The sequence below is a fragment of the Otolemur garnettii genome, unplaced genomic scaffold (assembly GCF_000181295.1).
Source record: "Otolemur garnettii isolate 467f Iridium unplaced genomic scaffold, OtoGar3 scaffold00044, whole genome shotgun sequence".
Lineage (NCBI taxonomy): Eukaryota > Metazoa > Chordata > Mammalia > Primates > Galagidae > Otolemur > Otolemur garnettii.
Genome location: NW_003852439.1, coordinates 9,969,367 through 9,989,763, shown reverse-complemented (window position 1 = coordinate 9,989,763; position 20,397 = coordinate 9,969,367). Strand labels below are relative to the sequence as shown.

The following is a 20,397-nucleotide window of genomic DNA, read 5'->3' as shown; positions in this document are numbered from 1 at the left end:
CCACAGCACTCTACCAAGGGCAACATAGTGAGAGACTCTGTCTCAAAAAAAAAAAAAAAAAAAGAATATTCAGTGCTTGTTTCAAGAGCAGATATACTAAAATTGGGGCTTCGCACCTGTAGCTCAGCAGTTAGGGCACTAGCCACATACACTGGAGCTGGTGGGTTTGAATCCAGCCCGGGCCTGCAAAACAACTACAACCAAAAAATAGCTGGGCATTGTGGTGGGCACCTGTAGTCCTAGCTACTTGGGAGGCTGAGGCAAGAGAATTGCTTAAGCCCAAGAGTTTGAAGTTGCTGTGAGCTGCGATGCCATGGTACTCTACTGAGGGTGACACAGATGACTCTGTCTCAAAAAATAAAAATTGGGGCAATACAGAGAAGATTAGCATGGAATAAGAAAGTATAGAGGAAAAAAAATCTTTAAATGACTATTCAATAGAGAGGAATTATCATAGATGTTAAAACCAAGGATTAAAGCCTGTTGGGGAAGAAGATTATCTACACAGTCTCAAAATATCACCCCACAAAGGTGGTAGCTTCATCTACAAAGAGAAAATCCCCATCTACAAAGGGAAAAAGGTACCTTAATCCAAATCTGGCAAATGCAACCCTAATAGAACTGATTAAATTTAACATTACCAATAATGGGATAAATGAACATCATGTGCCCTTGATCTGAGGCAATAGGGACCCATCACTGATGTGTATTCTTGCCAAACAATTAGACAAAATCCAAATTCTGCAGAACAACTGGCCTGACCTCATGAAAAACATACGTGGCTAGAGAAAGTTTTAAATGAAAGGAAATTAAAGAAACATACCTTAATACAAGATTTTTGAAGATCCTCGCCCAACAGGGGAAAAAATCAACCATAAAAAACATTATTTGGAAATTGGGAATGTTTAGCATTGATCTTGTAGTATTTATTACTATTTCTTGAAAAATATTTTTGCTTGGTATAGAACTCTAGATTGAGGGTTTTTTTCCCAGTGTTTTTAAGATACTGCTCTGCTTTCTGGTTTGCATTGGTTCTGCCTGAGTTGAAAGCTTGGCAAAACTGACGAGAGGTATAGTACTCAAATGATAGAAAAGCTGTGCCCTACAAATACCTGACACTGAAGAAACCTCAGGGGCCAAAGCAGTGGAGAAAAATGAGCCCGCTCTCCTGCCCTCCCTCTCTCTTTAAACAATGATCACATACCTTTTACCTACTTGAAATAGTTAAGGAATTCATTCTGTGGTCATGGACAAACCAAAGCCAGCTGGCCCACAGAGACCATTCATTATCAGAGCACAATTAAAAAGAGAATTTAATTCATATCCACATAGAAAGGACTTCCATTCTAGGCAGGAGGTAGAACCTTTGGTTCCCTTCTAATTCTGGAAACAGATATGAAAAGAGTTCTCCAAGGATTATGCCACTTTGTAAATTACCTTACAAAATCTGGGTGTAGGCCAGTGCAGTGTCTCCCACCTGTAATCTGGGAGGCAGAGGTAGGAGGATCCCTAATGCTCAGGCGTTTGAGACCAGTCTGAGCAAAAGTGAGACTTTATACCAAAAATAGAAAAATTAGCCAGGTGTTGTGGCAGGCACCTGTAGTCCCAGCTACTTTGGAGGCTGAATCAGGAGGCTTGCTTGAACTCAGGTGTTTGAAGTTTCTGTGAGCTAGTCCATCTAACAAAGTGGTTCTCAACGACCTAATGCCACAATGTATTTTCATTGTTAAAAAGGGGTTGCGACCTACAGGTTAAGAACTGCTGATCTAACAGCTATATTCACATAGTGTGCTTCCTACCTATACCTATACAACTTCTTTCCAGACATCTGACACTGGTATTAGTTTAAAACACTAATGGAAGAAATTCTGTATGTTATCTTTTTGTCCCAGTTAAAAGAAAAACTTCAGATTTCCCATCAGAAGTCCTTGGACTTTGCACTTGATAGCTACTACCAATAAAAATTGAAGATTTGAAAAATTCCTTTGCATTTTCTGTCTGTACAAATATTTTAAAGGATTTTAAGAGGTCCTTTAATAACACAGTTAAAAAAAATTGTCAGCCATGGCTAAATGCTAGTTTTTCATCGACCCAGTCACACATTATTCTTGGGGCCTGAGGTCTTTTCTCTGTCAATGACACCAGTTCATGAGGCACTTGCACATACTTGACTCCTGGATCTGTGACAGTGACTGAAGTGCATTAATGACAATGATCAAGTATGTGAAGTTCCTTGTTGACAGAAACTGCTCAAGCCAGGGAAGTGTTGTACCATGATGAGACTCTGCCCAAAGTCAGTTAACCAGCAGATGAAGGATGATCTAGAAGCAGGTGGAGCAATGAAACACCTTTTGCAGCTATTGCATATATTAGTGAATGTTATTTGTAGCGTGGGGTAAGCTTCCAGGTTAAAGCCCAATAGAAGAAAGCATTTAGAAAACAGAACTATATTTGTATGTTTTTTTCAAACTATAAGTCAAGTCAGATTGAGGTTTACCGAATCTGTAACATCCAAGAAGATGCAGGGACTCTTCTGTTTCTCAGAAGCCTTGTGTCTAAGGTGGTTAGGACAGTTCCCAAGAACTGGTTTCTCTTTCAGCTTACTGTTTACAACATGGCACATCTCAAATTACTGGTAAATAAATTAAAGGCTAAGTGTTTAAAAAAAAAAAAAACAGGGCAAACTCATACATAAAATTTAGGAAAAGAAAAAAAGAAAAGCAAAGATGATAGAAATAATTGTCATATAGTCTCCTGGAATTGACATGCACCACAATAACATGAACTTTTCTTGAATAAGTATTTACGGGTAAATAAAATAATTATACTTTGTTAGTATACTTTTAAGTAAAATTTAATATAAAAATATGGTACTAAATACATTTACTAAAAGATAAATTACTTCAGAAGTCTTCTGATTTTATAATTATAAAGTAAGTGAAAACTGCTGCAGGCTTTTAACATTAAAAATAACAAATGAACCAACCAACTCCATCTGTCACTTCTCATTTCGTAACAGGGAAATTGTTCTAGTGCAGCGGTTCTCAGCCTGTGGGTTGCAACCAATGAAAATACACCCTGCATATCAGATATTTACATTACAATTCATAACAGTAGCAAAATTACAGTTATGAAGTAGCAAAGGAAATAATTTCATGGTTAGGGGTTACCACAACATGAGGAACTGTATTAAACGGTCACAGCATTAAGAAGGTTGAGAACCACTGTTTTAGTGCTATGCTACATAATTCAATTTTGGTTTATTTTTAAATGAGAAATGTGAATGTACTGACATTTTTTTCTTAATTGGCTCCTTCCCATTCCTTCTGTCCTGTGTTGGGGCCTGATATCTTACCATACTTCAGACAAGACAAAGGTCAAGAAAGGCCAGCCTGTGGGAAGGAGCATGTCTGGCTGTCATTGTCTTTAGAGTCTGGAACCTCTAAAGGGGTAACCAAGGTCAGTAGAGGTTCCAAACTTAGTATAAGCCAAGCAAACATCTAGGTTTCTTCAACCTAAGGCAGATGACTCCTAGCAGATGTCAGTCTTTTGAGAGAAAATGGAATATTCACAACCTAAAGTTTCTCTTAGATTTTGCGAGGAAAGCTAGTTTTTATTTAACTTAGTTAACTTTCAGAAAATTTTAGTTACTAATATATAGTTAATAGTTGGTATTATGAACACACAGAAGAAAGAAAATAAGACTATAAAATGAAATAAAGGCTAGAATCAAAAGCTGATGTACAGTAAATGTTTCCCTACGATTCCTAAAATGACTCCCTGTGCCACACTCCAACCCCAGGGTTGTTCCACTCTCAGAGGAAACACATCACAATAGAACAGCCAAGACCCACATGGTGTCAACCCTGATTTCTTCTCAAGTTTTTGTCTTGTGGATGTAAATCACTAAGAACATATGCATTTCTCAAGTTTTAGGATACAAATTAAGCAAAAGAAAGTCGTATCAGAGGTTTACTTCAGTTCTTATTTAAGCTTTGTGGAAAACAAAAATAGGAGGCTAAAGCAGAAATAAGTATTGCTTTAGTAATGAATGATGAGCCATCCAGCTGAATGAACAAAATACATGCTACCTTCTTAAACTTTGTCCTCATTTACCTACAAATCTGAGGGTTTTAATCTGCATAGGTCCCTTGGCAAAAGGGTCAGAAGTCATTGTCACTCTCATCCAGGGGTTCAGGTTTCCGGACCCTTCGACTAGGCTTAGCAGGTGACAGAGCAATGCTCTCATCTTCTAAATCATCATCATCTTCTTCATCATCTTCCATGTCAATTTCACTGTCCTCTGAATCATCCTATAGGAACAAGACAGTAAATGCAACTGGGGGCCCCACCTCATTACTGACATCTTGTTATAGAGACCCTGCCTCACTTTTTTAGTAGCAGCTCGAGGGAAAGAGTACAGCACCTTGCAGTACCCCCTCACTCCTGACCAAGAAGTAGTCAGGTTGCTTCTCATCCAACCAGGATCCTTCAAACATCAGTGTGTTTCTGGTTTGGTTCTGCAGGGGCTGGCATTCCCATGAACATCTTGGGAGCACCCTGATCTGCACTGAAGGTCACCAGATGCTGGGGGCCCAGAGACCCACCATCTGAGAGCATGGAGGGCAGGGGCTTGGAGAGAGGGCCTATTGGCTTTTTCCAGACTGGGGATGGAAAGCAACATAGGCAATGAGTGTAAGCAGCAAAGTGAAAGATGTGCACTCTCCCACATCACCTAGATACAGAGGGACTAACTTGGCCAGCTTTGAAACTGCAAGTCCTATGTCTCACACAAACCATGATGGCTGCTTATTCTACCTAGATCATTTCTACCAGTGCACATGTCCTATAATTTCCTTCTTCTTGAAAAAACAAAAACAGGTTGGGCATGGTGGCTCATGCCTATAATCCCTAGCACTCTGAGAGGCCAAGGTGGGAGGATACCTTGAGCTCAGGAGTTCAAAACCATCCTAAGCAAGAGTGAGACTCCATTTCAACCAAAAATAGGAAAATTAACCAAGTGTTGTGGTGGGCATCTATAGTCCCAACTACTTAGGAGGCCAAGGCAGTAGGATCTCTTGAACCCAGGAGTTTTAGGTTGCTTTGCTAAGCTGATGCCACAGCACTCTAGCCTGGGCAACAGAGTGAAACTCTGTCTCAAAAAAAAAGTAAAATCAAAAGCAAAAATAAGGGTGGCACCTGTGGCTCAAAGAAGTAGGGTGCTGGCCCCATGTACCGGAGTTGGCAGGTTCAAACCTAGCCCCGGCCAAAGAAAACTGCAAAAAAAAAAAAGCAAAAATAAAACTTAATCCCACCTTCCTTTGCAGCTGCTCCGCCTTGTTTCCCTCCCAGCAAAACCCCTGAGCTGCTGGACGCATTGTTCCTCTTCTTCCTCTCACTGCCTCTAACCAGTTAGCATATCCTAACGAGCCCCCCAAGACTAAAACGTTCAATGGATTCGAACTTAGCAGGTAATCTTCAGCCTTCATCTTGCTTGGCCTATGTGTGGCATCACCTTCTTCTTCATCGAAATCCATCTTCTCTACCCACAGAGCCCCGCCTCCAGTCTAGATGCCCCTCACTGCTCAGTCTTCCTGGCCTGACTGTACCCTCCCATGGGCCCTGCAGTGAAGGGGCAGCTCAAGATTTAGGGCTTCTCTCTAATTTTTTTCCTATCCTTCTATCACATCTATCCTTGTGGCTTAAATACCACCTAAATAAGGATGGCTCCCAAAATTGGACCTCCAGCCCAGACCTGGATGTTGACCAGCTGCTCAACATATGGACATCTACCAAGCAAATGTCAAAAACCAAACTCTGGATGTGTCAATCCCCTTCTTAAGTTGGCCCTACCTCAGGAAATGAAAACTCTGCTTTCAGTTGATTAGATCACAACTAAAGTATCCTCTATTTCTTTCTCTAACATCTGATGTCCAATCAATATTTTTTAGTTTTTTTGAAATGGAGTCTCACTATGTCACCCTCAATAGAGTACTGTGACATCACAGCTCATAGCAACCTCAAACTCTTGGGCTTAAACGATTCTCTTGCCTCAGTCTCCCAAGTAGCTGGGACTATAGGCGATTGCCACAATCCCTGGCTATTTTTTTTTTGTTGCAGTTGTCATTATTGTTTTAGCTGGCCCAGGCTAGGTTCAAACCTGCCAGCCTCAGTGTATGTGGCCAGCACCCTACCCACTGAGCTACCAGCACTGTCACTTTTTTTTTTTTTTTTGAGACAAGAAATCTCACTGTTGCCCAGGCTAAAGTATCATGGCATCAGCCTAGCTCATAGCAACTTCAAACTTCTAGGTTCAAGGAATCCTCCTGCCTCAGTCTCCTGAGTAACTGGGAATATAGACACTTGCCATGATTCCTGGATAATTCTTCTATTTTTAGTAGAGATGGGGTCTTGCTCTTGCTCAGCCTGGTCTTGAACTCCTGAGCTCAAGTGATCCTCCTGCTTTGGCCTCCCAGAGTGCTAGGATTACAGGCATGAGACACCATCCCTAGTCTGATGTCCAACCAATTAAAAAAACCTGATGGTTCTGACCTAGGAAACATATACAGACTATAACCACTTCCCACACCTTCTGGTGCCACTCCTTAGGCTAAGCAACCATCGCCTGGGATCTATAGGACTACAATTGCCTCCTAACTGGTTTATCTCAAAGGTGAATCAGTTCTTGGCCCTTCTGGGTTCACAATTCTCAAGCCTTCCTATCATACTAGAGGAAAACAGAGAGCCCTCATTGCATCCCGTGAAGCTCTATGAAGCCCTTGCTGCCTCTCTCCTCCCAGTTCACTCCACCTCAGCAGGATGGCTCACTCCCTCCTTTGACTCAGGCCTCTGCCCAAGCATCTCCATATCAGAGACCTCCCAACTTATTTCTTGATCCTGCTTATTTCTTGTCTAAAACTCATATCCCTCACACATGTGCTCAACTGCTATTGTCTGAACCTGTGTGAAGTAGGGCCTTTGTTTCTTTCTATTCCCTGCTGTGCTCCCCATTATCTGTAATGGTGCCTGGCATGTGACAGCCACTCATTAGATACCTGCTAAATGACGGGTAAAGGATGATGAAGGACAATGGCTCTTTCCAAGCATCATCAGCTCTTAAGCCAGACTCTATTTCTACGTTAGATGGGTAAGATGGATGGACAGAAGCTATTTAACCACGCTTTACCCTGTTAAGAAATATTTTTGAGGTGGTCTCCCTGCCTCTTTACAGACTATCTTCTACGAATTCAAGGTCTAATTTTCTCTGTGAACTCTGTCTAGAAAACCTGAGTGAACTCTCCCTCCTGTGAATTTCTATAACAGTGTACACTGTGGGCAAGTGAATCTACACAAGAATATAAGGCCTGTTTCTGTGTCTGCACTGCTAGTAGTGCCATGCCCAACACAGGGCACGTCTACCTGATGAAGATGTGACAGGTCTCAGCCTAGTTCTCTAGTACCATGCGGGCTAAGCAGCACCTAGGATTGCAACAAAGAGGGAAGGCTAAGTGACAGTGCAGTCTTGATGACTTGATGATGCTGAGAATCCCTGTTCTCCACTCTAGCCAAGTCCTCTAATCAGTTATCTACTCAATGAAGCTCAAGGCACTGGTAGTCTGACATTTCCCCCTCTTTCCCAGCCTCCCTAAGACCAGGTCTGGGAGAGCCCTGTTTCCATATTCCTTCCCCAGAATGGAGCAGAAGAGAGGCCTCGTCCTGAACCGTACCATGCAGCATTGTCCCTTTCTAGGTCACAGCAGAAGAGCCTGATAACCCTCCAGCCATAGCTTTCTCATCTCTTGGGTCAGTGCTTACATGGGGACCTTCAGCTGATTCCATCTCATGCTGTGTAATCCACTTTGAGTGTCTTTCTGCAGGAGAGAGGAAGCATCACTCCTGGGGAGAGGCTCTCTGTTGGCCCTGAGCAGGCTGACACACCAACAAGTGGATGAGGTAAAAAAGAAACCAACCTGCTTCTTGGAGCTGGAAGTCTTGCATTTATCTAAGAGAGCTGGTGCTGCTTCCGTCTTTGGAAAGCGAGAATGGAAAGAACAGTGAGAAGGCAAAAAAAAGTAGAACAAGCACATTCATTTGAAAAGAAATGAGCCATCAACAAGCAAAGAAAGAGTCCAGCACTTAGAAGGCCAAACTCTGCTGCAAATCAAGCGATGGACGGGGCTGAGAACAGAGAACAGTTCCCTGGCTGCGGGCAGCAACTCAGTTAGTCTATGAGGACAGTCCAAGAGCAGAAAGCACAGAATTGCTGAAGGGAGTTGGTTGGGACTCACTTCATCATCGGAGTCTCCACCTTGCATTGTGCCCACAACTCGTTTGCTGGGTCTCCCTGAGAAGAAAAGCATGAAGAAATCATAAAAAAAACCTTGGAAAATAAGGCAGGAAATAGTATTCAAGATTTGTTTTCCCTTGGGAAAATGGGAAGAATACCAACATTTTATTTAGGCAGTATCCAGCTAATCAGAACTGTTAACCAAGAGTAACGAATTTTCTGTATTTTCAATTAAAAAAAAAAAAAGAAACAGGGCAATAAAATATAAGCACAAATCATGAATTAATAAAAAAAATATGTGGCTTGACGCCTGTAGCTCAGTGGCTAGGGTGCCAGCCACATACACTGGAGCTGGTAGGTTTGAACCCAGCGCGGGCCTACTCAACAACAAGGACAACTACAACCAAAAAACAGCCACACGTCGTGGTGGGCACCTGTAGTCCCAGCTACTTGGAAGGCTGAGGCAAGAGAATCACTTAAGCCCAAGGGTTTGAGGTTGCTGTGAGCTGTGATGTCACAACAGACTACTGAAGGTGACATGGTGAGACTCTGTCTCAAAAAAAAAACCTAAAAAGAAATGTACCTCATAAATGCTTTAAGAAAAATCATCGAGCCCCATTATTTACCCCAGTGGAAGTGGTATGCTAGCTATTGAAAAAGAATGTTGCGTTTATTGTAGCAGAAGTTAATGAAAGAAGAGTGTGTTTAAGTTTTTTGTATTTGCTGTGTGAGCATTTTGTAAAACATCGAAAATGGTTTGAGATGACTTATTTTATATCATTTGTTTTCCTCATCCTAAAAAGTTGAAATGTTTGATTCAGTAAAAAAAAAAAAAAAAAGAAAAAGAAAAAGAAATACATTCTCCCTTGTACTTGGATCTCTGAGCTTCAAAAAGAAAAAATTTTAAATGCAACGATTAGTTCATCTTTCTAACACCACCATTATCTAAAGGATTCCTATTCCTCCTCTGGTTGTCAATATTGCTCAGATGTGATTTCTGCCAAAACAAAATAAAAAACAAATAAACCTCAGGAGCTGCCCTTTACCAGGGGGCAAGGAGGTGGGACACAGAATGCTGGACTCATAGTCTAAGGATAAGAAAGGAACAACCCTGACCATTGGCCCAAGCTTTGGGGAAAAGGCAGCACAGACAGAAGCTGGCTAAAAACAGACCTGGAGACAGGTGACTGGCACTATTTACACAAACTTTCTCTTGGTCAAACAAAAGGCAAAATCTTGTGTTGTTTGAAGTCCTCTTTTATAGTTTTTAGAAATGGACCATGTGATTTTATTTTGCAGGCTAAGTGGTCAGCAGAATTTAAAAGAACCAGGGCCTTTACTAGGTTATGTTGAGCCAATCACGCACATTTTTGTAGCCCTAGCTCCTATCTGCCAAATAGGAATCATAATTGTTAACTCCTATGTCATCAAGCTTTTGAAAAGTAAAAGAAAAAGGAAACCAAAGCATCTAATTATCTTATGAAGGCCACTCATACCTATAATCCTAGCACTCTGGGAGGCCAAGGTGGGTGGATTGCTTGAGCTCAGGAATTTAAGACCAGCCAGAGCAAGAGCAAGACCCATCTTCTACTAAAAAATAAAAATAAAAAAAAATAGAAAAATTAGCCAGGCATTATGGCAGATGTCTGTAGGCCCAGCTACTTGGGAGGCTGAGGCAAAAGGATCACTTGAACCCAAGAGTTTGAGGTTACTGTGACTATGACGCCATGACACTCTACCCAGGGCATCAAAGTAAGACTATCTCAAAAAAAAAATTATCTTATGAAAAAAGTAAAATGTAGCTGAGCCCAGAATGAGAGAAAGCAGTTACTAATAAAAGGTATGTAATATGATATGATAAAAGAAATATTATTTTACCCCACAAATTTTTATATATTAAAGATGCAACTGTGCTCCAAACATTAACAGATGGTAGGTAAGAAATGGTTATCAGGCAATTCAGTATAACAGTATCTACCAAAATAAAATTTATAGGACATTTGACTAAAGAATTCCACCATTTTTTTTTTTTTGAGAAGGTCTCATTCTATTGCCCTTAGTAGAGTGCCGTAATGTCATAGCTCACAGCAACCTCCAACTCTTGGACTCAAGTGATTTTCTTGTCTCAGCCTCCCAAGTAGCTAGGACTACAGGTGCCCACCACAATGCCCACCTATTTTTAGAGATGGGGTCTTGCTCTTGCTGGTCTCGACCTCCAGCAATCCACCCATCTCTGCCTCCCAGAGTGCTAGGATTATAAGCATGCACCACGGTGCCCAGCCCCGAATTTCACTTTTAATGATGCCATCTAAAGAAACACTGACAGATATGCAGAAAGATGTATATACAAGGGAAAGAATGGAAATTTGATATGAGAATGACGAAGTAAATTATGGGTACAGACATGCTATGGAATATGATACAGCCATTAAAAAGACTGAAGCAAAACTATATTTTACTCAGAAAAGTTTCACTATATGGAATTTTAAAAAACAAAAGCAAGTTGAAAGAACCATATGTACAATCTGGTTACTTTTCATCTTTGTATCTATGTTTGATTGTATGTGTGTATGTCTGTATGTGTGCATATACCTGTATATGCATATATGCATACACATAGAAAGGCTATTTGTATGGCTACCCTCATGCCCAAACACTAGCCATGACCTCTTTATGGTAGGAGTGGGAAATGAGGAAGACCCTAGGTGGGCATTCATGTTGATTCCACATGTTTTGTTGTTTGAATCCTTTTTTCTTTCTTTCTTTCTTTCTTTTTTTTTTTTTTTTTGTAGCTTTTGGCTGGGCCTGGGTTTGAACCCACCACCTCTGGCATATGGGGACAGTGCCCTACTCCTTCGAGCTACAGGTGCTGCCCCTGCATCCTTTTTTCTCTTTAAAGGGATGGAGTCTTGCCATGTTGCCCAGGCTGGAGTATGGTGACTGTTCACAGGTGTGGTCATTAACACAATATAGCCCTGAACTCCTGAACTCAAGTGATCCTCCTGTCTCAGCCTCCTCAGTAGCTGGGACTGCAGTTGTGCCACTAGACTTGGCTTTGTTGCTTGTATCTTTTGCAGTGAGAAGGAAATTAGAAGAATATTTTTTTAAAAGCTGAGATGCTCACTCAATTCCCTTCTTTGTGCACTAATTCTTGGACTATAAGGAATGTAATTGCACTGAGAGCAGTTTAGGACCCCAAACAGGTAGACAGAGGCAATATATTCCTCAGTGACAGAGGCAATGTATTCCCATGCCTCAGTGAGAAATACCAAGCCACAAGTATGAACCAGGCATTTGCAAAACCACAGGTAAGAGTACTAGCAACAAAGACAACCACTGAGCAGTTTAAGGGTCAATCTTTATAAACACAATAGGGCAGGATAAACCTGGGGCAGGAAGTGCTTCCAGGCGCCATTCACAGTGTGCTCCTAACCTTTAATATTAAGCAGCCCTGACGCGATTCTGGACACAGTGTTCTGTAAACAGGGCACAAGGAGGAGGGTAAGTGAAAGAAGCTGTGGTACCTTGCATGAGTACCTCCATGGCAGTCCGTGGCTTAGACAGCCGTCTCTCTTCCAATTCACTGTCGGATTCATCATCCTCCTGTATCTCTATGTCTGAGCCATCATTACCTGGAAGTAAACAAAACAAAAGTGGCTTTGTCATTACAACTAAAACAGCTTCTGTCAAGTAAGGCTTATGTACAAAATTCATTTACACATAGGCTTTCTTTTGATGCATTAGATTTTTGTGACTCTCCGGATGCACCTGTAGATACTTAGTGAAGAGTTAATACAGACAATGATGGGCTGTGTTTTTACCTTTTTTAAAACAAATTTCCAAAGTAAGAAAAAAGTCAGTCAGATTGTATTAGTTATAAACACTATTTACAGTCTGTAAAAAATTTTTAAATTTTTCAATGTGACCAGGAGCAGTGGCTCACGCCTTTAATCCTAGCACTCTGGAAGGCTGAGGCAGGTGGACTGCCTAAGCTCACAGGTTCAAGACTAGCTCGAGCAAAAGCAAAACCTTGTCTTTAAAAATAGCCAGGCGTTGTGGTGAGCACCCGAATCCCAGCTACTCGGGAGGCTGAGGCAAGAGAACTGCTTGAGCCCAAGAGTTTGAGGTTACTGTGAGCAACAATGCTACGGTACTCTATCGGGGGTGACAAAGTGAAACTGTCTCAAAATAAATAAATAAATAATTAATTTAAAAAAATGAACTAGCTAGCTGTCAATGTGCTTGGTTAGTCCGGGGAAACATTCTTTGTTCAATGTTAGGCTGTGTTACCAGAACTCAAGCTCCTAGATCATAACAAAGATGAGGAAGTGGAGCCTGCTAAAAAGGTAACAAAAAAGACCATAAAAAAACAAGATAGAGGCAAAAGGAGGCCATGGCTAGGAATGGCATGAATAGAACTGTCCTGAGAGAGAAAGAGTAATGTCAAGAAACCAGCAATGAAAACTGAAGTGTATGGGTGGTGCCTGTGGCTCAAAGGAGTAGAGTGTCAGCCCCATACGCCAGAGGTGGCGGGTTCAAAACCAGCCCTGGCCAAAAACTGCAAAAAGAAAAAAACAAAAGAAAAGAAAAGAAAACTTAAGTGCAGGCAGGCCTTAGTGGCTCATGCCTGTAATCCCAGCACTCTGGGAGACTTAGGTGGATGGACTGCTTCAGCTCACCAGTTCAAGACTAACCTAAGCAAAAAGCCGAGACCCCATCTCTTCTAAAAATAGAAAAACTGAGGCAAGAGAATCACATGATCCCAATAGTTGGAGGTTACTGTGTGATATGACACCATGGTACTCTACCCAGAGCGACAGCTAGAGACTCTGTCTCAAAACAAAACAAACAAACAAAAAACTAAAGTGTATGATATTCTCCAGTGGGAAAAATTCCATCATAAAGATATATATTTTAGGGTGGCACCTGTGGCTCAGTGAGTAGGGTGCCGGCCCCATATACGGAGGGTGGCACATTCAAACCCAGCTCCGGCCAAACTACAACAGAAAAATAGCCCAGCATTGTGGCGGGTGCTTGTAGTCCCAGCTACTTGGGAGGCTGAGGCAAGAGAATCACCTAAGTCCAGGAGTTGGAGGTTGCTGTGAGCTTTACCTCCAATGCTATGGCACTGTACCGAGGGCAACAAAGTGAGAGACTCTGTCTCTAAAATTGAAAAAAAAAAAAAAAAGATACGTATTTTAGAAGGTCATTTTCAGTGCAATACCTTTTCTTTTAGAGATAATATCTTGCTCTGTCACCTAGGTTGGAGTGTAGTAGCATGATCATAGCTCACTGAAGCCTCAAATTCCTAAGCTCAAGCAATTCTCCTGTCTTGGCCTCCCAAAGTGCTGGGATTACAGGCATGAGCCATTGCACTCAGACTACATTAATTTCTTAATACTTTTTTTGAGTCTTGTGCCTAAAGGAAACTTACATGTAGAAAAGGAGAATTTCCAAAAGGAGGTAGGGGTGAGGAAAAGCTTTCCCACCCTCTAACATATCTGCACCCACGGAGCTAAGCAGGTTTTAGGAAAATGGTATTGAAGGAGTTTGCAGTTGCAGTTCTGATGACTAAGAAGTTAGCTTGGGAATAATAGTAATTGTTAGTCTACCAAGACTAGGTATGCCTGTGTATCCCAGTTCTTTGGGAGGCCAAGACAGGAGGACTGCTTATGCACTGGAGTCAAAGGTTACAGTGACTATTATTGTGCCACTGGACTCCAAACTAAGTGATAGAGCAAGACCCTATCTCTAAAAAAAATTTTTTTTCTTTGCTTTGCTCCTGCTATGAGAGGGTAATGGATTGGTAACTAACTATAGCTGTACACAGAGAAAGTGTTTGGTTTCTGCTTTCTTCAGCCCTGGAGGCAAGAGCTGTGCTCTCTAGTAGAGGAGGGACAACAAACTTGGGAGCATGGCAGGAAGATGAAGAGGTGCTTCTGACTTTTCTAACAGGGCATCTGAACAAAGCACGGGCCTTTCTAATGTCTAAGCCCCTATGGCATTTTCCCATCTCTAATCACCTCTTTTGTCCCCCATGTTGTTCAAACTTCAGTCTCCTCAAGTCTCTTACTCCAAACTCCCATCACCAAATCCCAGAGGAGCTCCTCCTTAGTAAAGACAGATGAGCACACTTTAAACATGTGGCCCTCTTCTGGGCTCCAGGTCTTTCTGAGACCTTCCTCATCTGGCATCTTCTTTCTCTCCAGCGCTGACTTAGTCTTAGGGCAGTGAGGTCTATCTGAACCTCTATTTAAAACCATAATTCTGGCTCGGCACCTGTAGCTCAAGCAGCTAAGGCGCTGGCCACATACACTAGAGCTGGCAGGTTCTGAAGAGGTTAATGTAACTCCATTTGGGAATGAAAAGGTTAATGTAACTCCATCTTAGAACTAACTCCCCACTCCCCTCCTAGGCAAGGTCGCCGCGGTAGAATCAGTCTATTAGAAGGAGACTGGTTCCCTCCTCCACACTTTTGGGCAGCCAGTCTGAAGGGGACCAGCTTCCCAGCTCCGCACTTTTGGGCAAGGTCAATTAGCTCAGAGGGAGTCAGTCTATTAGAAACAGACAAGCAACCCCCCTCTAAAAAGTCCCTAACTGTAACAGCTCAGCCAATAGCAACCCCTCCTGACAAAACACCCAATGGCATTCCTCTATACGCTTAAAAAGCTTTAAAAACCTCTGCTCGCTTCACTTCAGGGTCACCCCTCCCCAGCTACACTATAGGGTGGAGTGACCCAGGCATATGCTTACATTTAAATAAAAGCACTTCTTTGTTTTTACATGTGTGTATGGTGGTCTCTCAGCGGTGGTTTAGGTCCCAACAGTTCAAATCCAGCCTGGGCCTGCCAAACAATGACAACTACAACCCAGAAACAGCCAGGCATTGTGGCGGGCACCTGTAGTCCCAGCTACTTGGGAGGCTGAGGCAAGAGAACTGCTTAAGCCCAGGAGGTTGCTGTGAACGGTGATGCCACAGCACTCTACCTAGGGTGACAGCTTGAGGCTCTGTCTCAAAACAAACAAACAAACAAGAACAACAACAAAAAAACCCCCATAATTCCATCAGCTGCTCCTAGCCCCCTTCCACATACTCCACACACATCCAACTTGCTTATGCTTACTACTTGTCTCCTCTCACCAGAATGCAGGATCAGCCAAGGAGAGGATCCTGTCTTTTGTCCACTGGTATATTTAGTACCCAGAACAGATAATATTTTGTTGGATTGAATCTGCTGCCTACAGAACAGGCTGAACAAGATAATTTCTCTGACTTCGGCTTTTGATTACTCTTGCCTTTAATTCATGTCTTTGTACCATAAGATTTCTGTTGTTCAGCAGTTTCACAAATGGAGAAAAGCTCAGAAGTCTTTCATGTATCTCCTGTATCCTAAAACTCTGGGCAATGGTCCCATATGTGCAAAAAAGGAAAGATAGACAAGCATCTCAAGAACTTTAGGACTAATCAGAATAGAAAATAGTCCTTCATAAATATTTTTCTAACTTTTTTGCCTATCTCAATCTAAGTAAGCACTTTCCTTCATTAGGTTAGTTTAAAGAGCAACTTATTTCTCAAAAAAATCTAAATCACACATCCTCAAGAATTTTTGTCCTTCAGGAGATTCCAGACCTACAAATCACCAGATTAAAGTCTGAGTTCAGAAAAACAAAGCAAGATCAGTGTAATAGGTCTTAACAGTCAAGGCAGACTGGGATGCAATCAACCAAATAGGACTCTTTTTTTTTTTTTGAGACAGAGCCTCAAGCTGTCGCCCTGGGTAGAGTGCCATGGCATCACAGCTCACAGCAACCTCCAACTCCTGGGCTCAAGCTATTCTCCTGCCTCAGCCTCCCAAGTAGCTGGGACTATAGGCGCCTGTCACAATGCCCGGCTAGTTTTTGGTTTCAGCGATCATTGTTGTTTGGCAGGCCCCTGGTTTTGAACCTGCCAACTCAGGTGTATGTGGCTGATGCCTTAGCTGCTTGAGCCACGCCTCAGGTGCTGAGCCCCAAGCAGGACTCTTACCTGTGCCGCGTCTCTTGCAAGGGGATAAACTCCACTCAGGCTTATCACACAGGACCGCTTAAGCTCTTGTGTCTGACATGAAACTAAACAGATGAGATGCTCAGAGGGGCCCTTCAAATCTTCTAAAATTGCCACTAGAGGACTTCCCAGCAGTCCCTATTCTCTTTCCAGATTCAGAAGAGTCATAGAGCAAGTAAAAAAGGAGAAAAACACAAAGGGGAAAGGCAAACAGAGACGGGAACCGAGAGTGAACGGGCCCCAAGGATACTATCCTCAACATGAGAGAGAATAAAATATTTCACCATGAGAAAGCAATAAGCAAGAAAAGAAGTAACCCTAAACAACAAAGCCATCAGTACAGCAGGAAGATCACAAGTTGCTACTGCTTCCAACATGGACTTGACACCTTGGTGAAGGTCATGGATGAAGAGTGCAAACCAGTTATGGAGAGCATTCCTCCCCAGAGCCCTTATATGTAGGTAATCCCTATTTCACGACCACCAAGAACCTAGCTGAGCAATTTTGGAACCTAGTGGGCCATCCTACAACACGTGTGGCCCCTTAATTCACACTGCCTCCGAACACTTGCTTTCCATCGCTCTGCCCTAAATACAAAACCCTATAAACCTCTAGGACCAAGTTTTCTTTTAGTTATATGTAATTTAAGTCATCATTTAAACAGGGGAAAACACTATTGTAACTGGCACAAGGATGAAATGGACTTTAAATGCTATGTAATTTAAACCAGTCTCCTGAGTGAATTCAAATAGTACCTAATAAAAAATTGCCTTTGAAAAAATTTTTTGTTTTTAGAGATAGGGTCTTGCTCTTTCACCCAGGCTGGAGTACAGTGGTGCCACCATAGTTCACTGTAACCTTGAACTCCTGGACTCAAGAAATCCTTCCACCTCAGCTTCCCAAATAGCTGGGACTAAGGGCACATGTCACCACACCAGGCTTGAAAAGTTTTTTATCTACAGTCAACAACAATGTGTTACACATTTAAAAACTTAAGACACAGGTCTCACGTCCAGTGTCCTTATCACAATAAAGTACTTGACAGAAAAAAATATTTTAAAAAATAATAAAAATTTTAAGGCTAAAAGTGCTAGTCCACAATAGACACCTCTGTCTACAAATTATGGCCTTACTTCCGCTCTTTAGCAGCCGCTTTTCTTCTTCCTTTAGCTTGTTCTGCATCAGACGAAGAGTATTTTCAGCTTCCTGTGGGAAAGGAAAAATAAGATTCAGAAGAGATGACCCTCTTGTGGACTATTCTATTCTTCTTCACAACTGCATAAGTACTACTAAGTTTGTGATACAGAATAAGAAAAGTTCCAACTTTAAGGAAAGAGAAGAGAATTAACACTAAGTAGCGTTAGGGTTCCAAAACTTGGTACCCTTTCTCTCTAAAGTCACCAGCTGTCCTGTGGACAGGGGCTCCAAGGGTGAAGTGTTTGCCCCATTCTCATGCTTCCTGCCTCTGAGGATAACCAAATGACATATTTAAAAGCCTACTGTGGTGGCTTATGCCTATAATCCTAGCACTCTGGGAGGGCAAGATAGGTAGATGGCTGGATCTCTGGAGTTTGAGACCAACCTGAGCAAGAACATGTCCTAACACAACAATTAAGTCAAGTGAAGGCTACGTTAACCAGTTTGATGTAAACACTCCAAACTGTATATAAAATCAACACAGTGTACCCCATAAATGCATTAATGTACACAGTTATGATTTAATAAAAAAAAAAAAAAAAGAAAAAAAGAAAACAAATGAATGGGAAACAAATAAAAATAAAATGTCCTAAACTCTAGGCTCTTCCCATTAACCTTACAATGTGCCTGTCCTGTACCCTGTTTCTCCATGGCCTGCCACTCTGCCATAAAGTAACACCAGCAATGAGTTACTTGTCAAGATGCCATGTGTCATCACTGGACAACTCAGAACAGCTCTACTTTATTCAAATGCCCAGGCTTCTAAGAAAGTGCCTAACCTTAACACCAAAAGTTGTCAAGGACAGTATAAGAAGGGGAGATTGTAGACCAATTTCATCACGAACATGGACTCCAAATTACCATTCGTGGGTTAGGCAGAAATATCCTAAGGTATAAGGCCAACTCAAAACGTGATTGTAATTTGATTCAATTTCCTTTGTGCTGAATTCCATGTGTGTCAATTCCTGCTGGAATCTAAAAAAGGTGGTCAGATTCTGGATTACATGTATTTCTCATAACCAATAAATTGCCACTCCTCTTTATAGAGCAGTCTAAAATGAGCTAGTTTGGGTGGTATAATTAACCAAGGCTTGAAAATCTTTACACGAACTGACCAAACAAGTATTTAGATCTGTACTCAAGACCAGTTGCCTAATTTGTGGGAATCAATACAAAATAAAATGCACATAAAAATGATTACAAATCTCAGGACAGTAGCAGCAGACCATGGAAACAAGTACAGACCCTTCTCATTGCACAGTTTTGTTTTGTTTTGTTTTTTTGAGACGGAGCCTCAAGCTATCCCCCTGGGTAGAGTGCCATGGCATCACACTCACAGCAACCTCCAACTCCTGGGCTCAAGCGAGTCTCCTGCCTCAGCCTCCCAAGTAGGTGGGACTACAGGCGCCCGCCACAACACCTGGCCATTTTTTGGTTGTAGCCATCATTGTTGTTTGGCGGGCCCGGGTTGGGGATTCGAACCCGCCACCTTAGGTGTATGTGGCTGGCGCTGTAGCCGCTTGAGCCACAGGCGCCGAGCCCTCATTGCACAGTTTTATGTGACTACACAGGTTACATGTTGCCCTGTCTGTATTCCTAATTGACTAAACCCTAATGAAAACGTTAACACTGAAGGGTTGAGGCCAGGCAAGGTGGCTCATACTTGTAATTCCAGTACTTTGGGAAGCTAAGGCAGAAGGATTGCTTGAATCTAGGAGTTTGAGACCAGCCTGGGCAAGACAGTGAGACCTCATTTCCACAAAAAATTTTAAAAAATTAATTGGGCTTAGTGGCATGTGCCTGTCTTCTCAGCTATTTGGGAGGATTGTTTGAGCCCAGGAATTAAAGGATGCAGTGAGTTATGATGATGCCTCTGTCCGGGCAACAGAATGAGACCCTGTCCCCTACCTTCCCCCAAAAGAAAAAGATTTGATAACCCTGGAGTCCTGGGTACACTGCCAGCAAAACAAAAGAATTAAATGAGTGATCCTCAGACTGCCCAAGGAGAATAAACCATTACTGGCATTTTTTTCAGTGATACTCACAAACTGAGAAATAGTCTGTACACAGAAGGCTAAGCACTCACCTCAAATCTCTCCTGTTCCATCCTATGATGGTCTTCGAGCTGTTGTTCCAGGTAAGTCAAATTTCGAAATTTCTCTAGATAAATGTCATACTGCTTCTGCAATTCTTCCTCAATCTTCTCATATTCATCCATAAAGGCTGGTCTAAAACAAGCAAATGAAATAAAAAGTGAAAGATTAATTAATACAGTATTCTGAAACTCATATTCAGAGCTCCAGACTCCTTCATGGCTTTCTTTGGAAACATTTAATAGAGAAAGTCCCTCACTCTTTTAACTGCTTAAAACTAATTACCCTTGGCGGGGTGTGGTGGGCCACACCTGTAATCCTAGCACTTTAGGAGTTTGAGACCAGCCTGAGCAAGATGCTGAGGCAAGAGGATTGCTCAAGCCCAAGAGTTTGAGGTTGCTATGAGCTATGATGAAGTCACGGCACTCTACCTAGGGCAAGAGAGTGAGACTCTGACTCAAAAAAACCCCCTAAAATCCCCCCAAGCCCCTAATTACCCTATCTTCCCTCACACCAAAATAAACATATTTCTTTTAAGTCATAAATAAGATGTACTCTTTGTAAGAACTTAAAATAATCATGGAAGTATGAAAAATTATGTAAAAATTATTCAAAGTCCCATCACTAGGTATAAGCACTTAATATTTGACATATATCCTTTCAGACTTTTTTTTCTTTTTCTTTTTTTTTTTTTTTTTTTTGAGACCGAGTTTCACTTTGTCACCCTCGGTAGAGTGCCATGGCATCACAGCCAACAGCAACTTCAAACTCTTGGG

At 41.9% G+C, this 20,397-nt stretch overlaps 1 protein-coding gene across 2 annotated transcripts in view; it reads right to left on the bottom strand.

Moving 5' to 3' along the window:
- Window positions 1-3,277: 3,277 nt before the first annotated feature.
- CLUAP1 (clusterin associated protein 1) overlaps window positions 3,278-20,397 on the bottom strand; it is a 32,105-nt gene continuing 14,985 nt past the window's right edge. For both annotated transcript variants that reach the window (XM_023513874.1, XM_023513875.1), the window contains 5 exons: window positions 19,615-19,756; window positions 17,465-17,537; window positions 11,812-11,919; window positions 8,289-8,344; window positions 3,278-4,313 (listed from right to left, as the gene is read on the bottom strand). In XM_023513874.1, coding sequence (XP_023369642.1) covers window positions 4,164-4,313; window positions 8,289-8,344; window positions 11,812-11,919; window positions 17,465-17,537; window positions 19,615-19,756 — 529 coding nt within the window. In that variant the 3' untranslated portion in view covers window positions 3,278-4,163. The remainder of the gene's footprint in view (window positions 4,314-8,288; window positions 8,345-11,811; window positions 11,920-17,464; window positions 17,538-19,614; window positions 19,757-20,397) is intronic.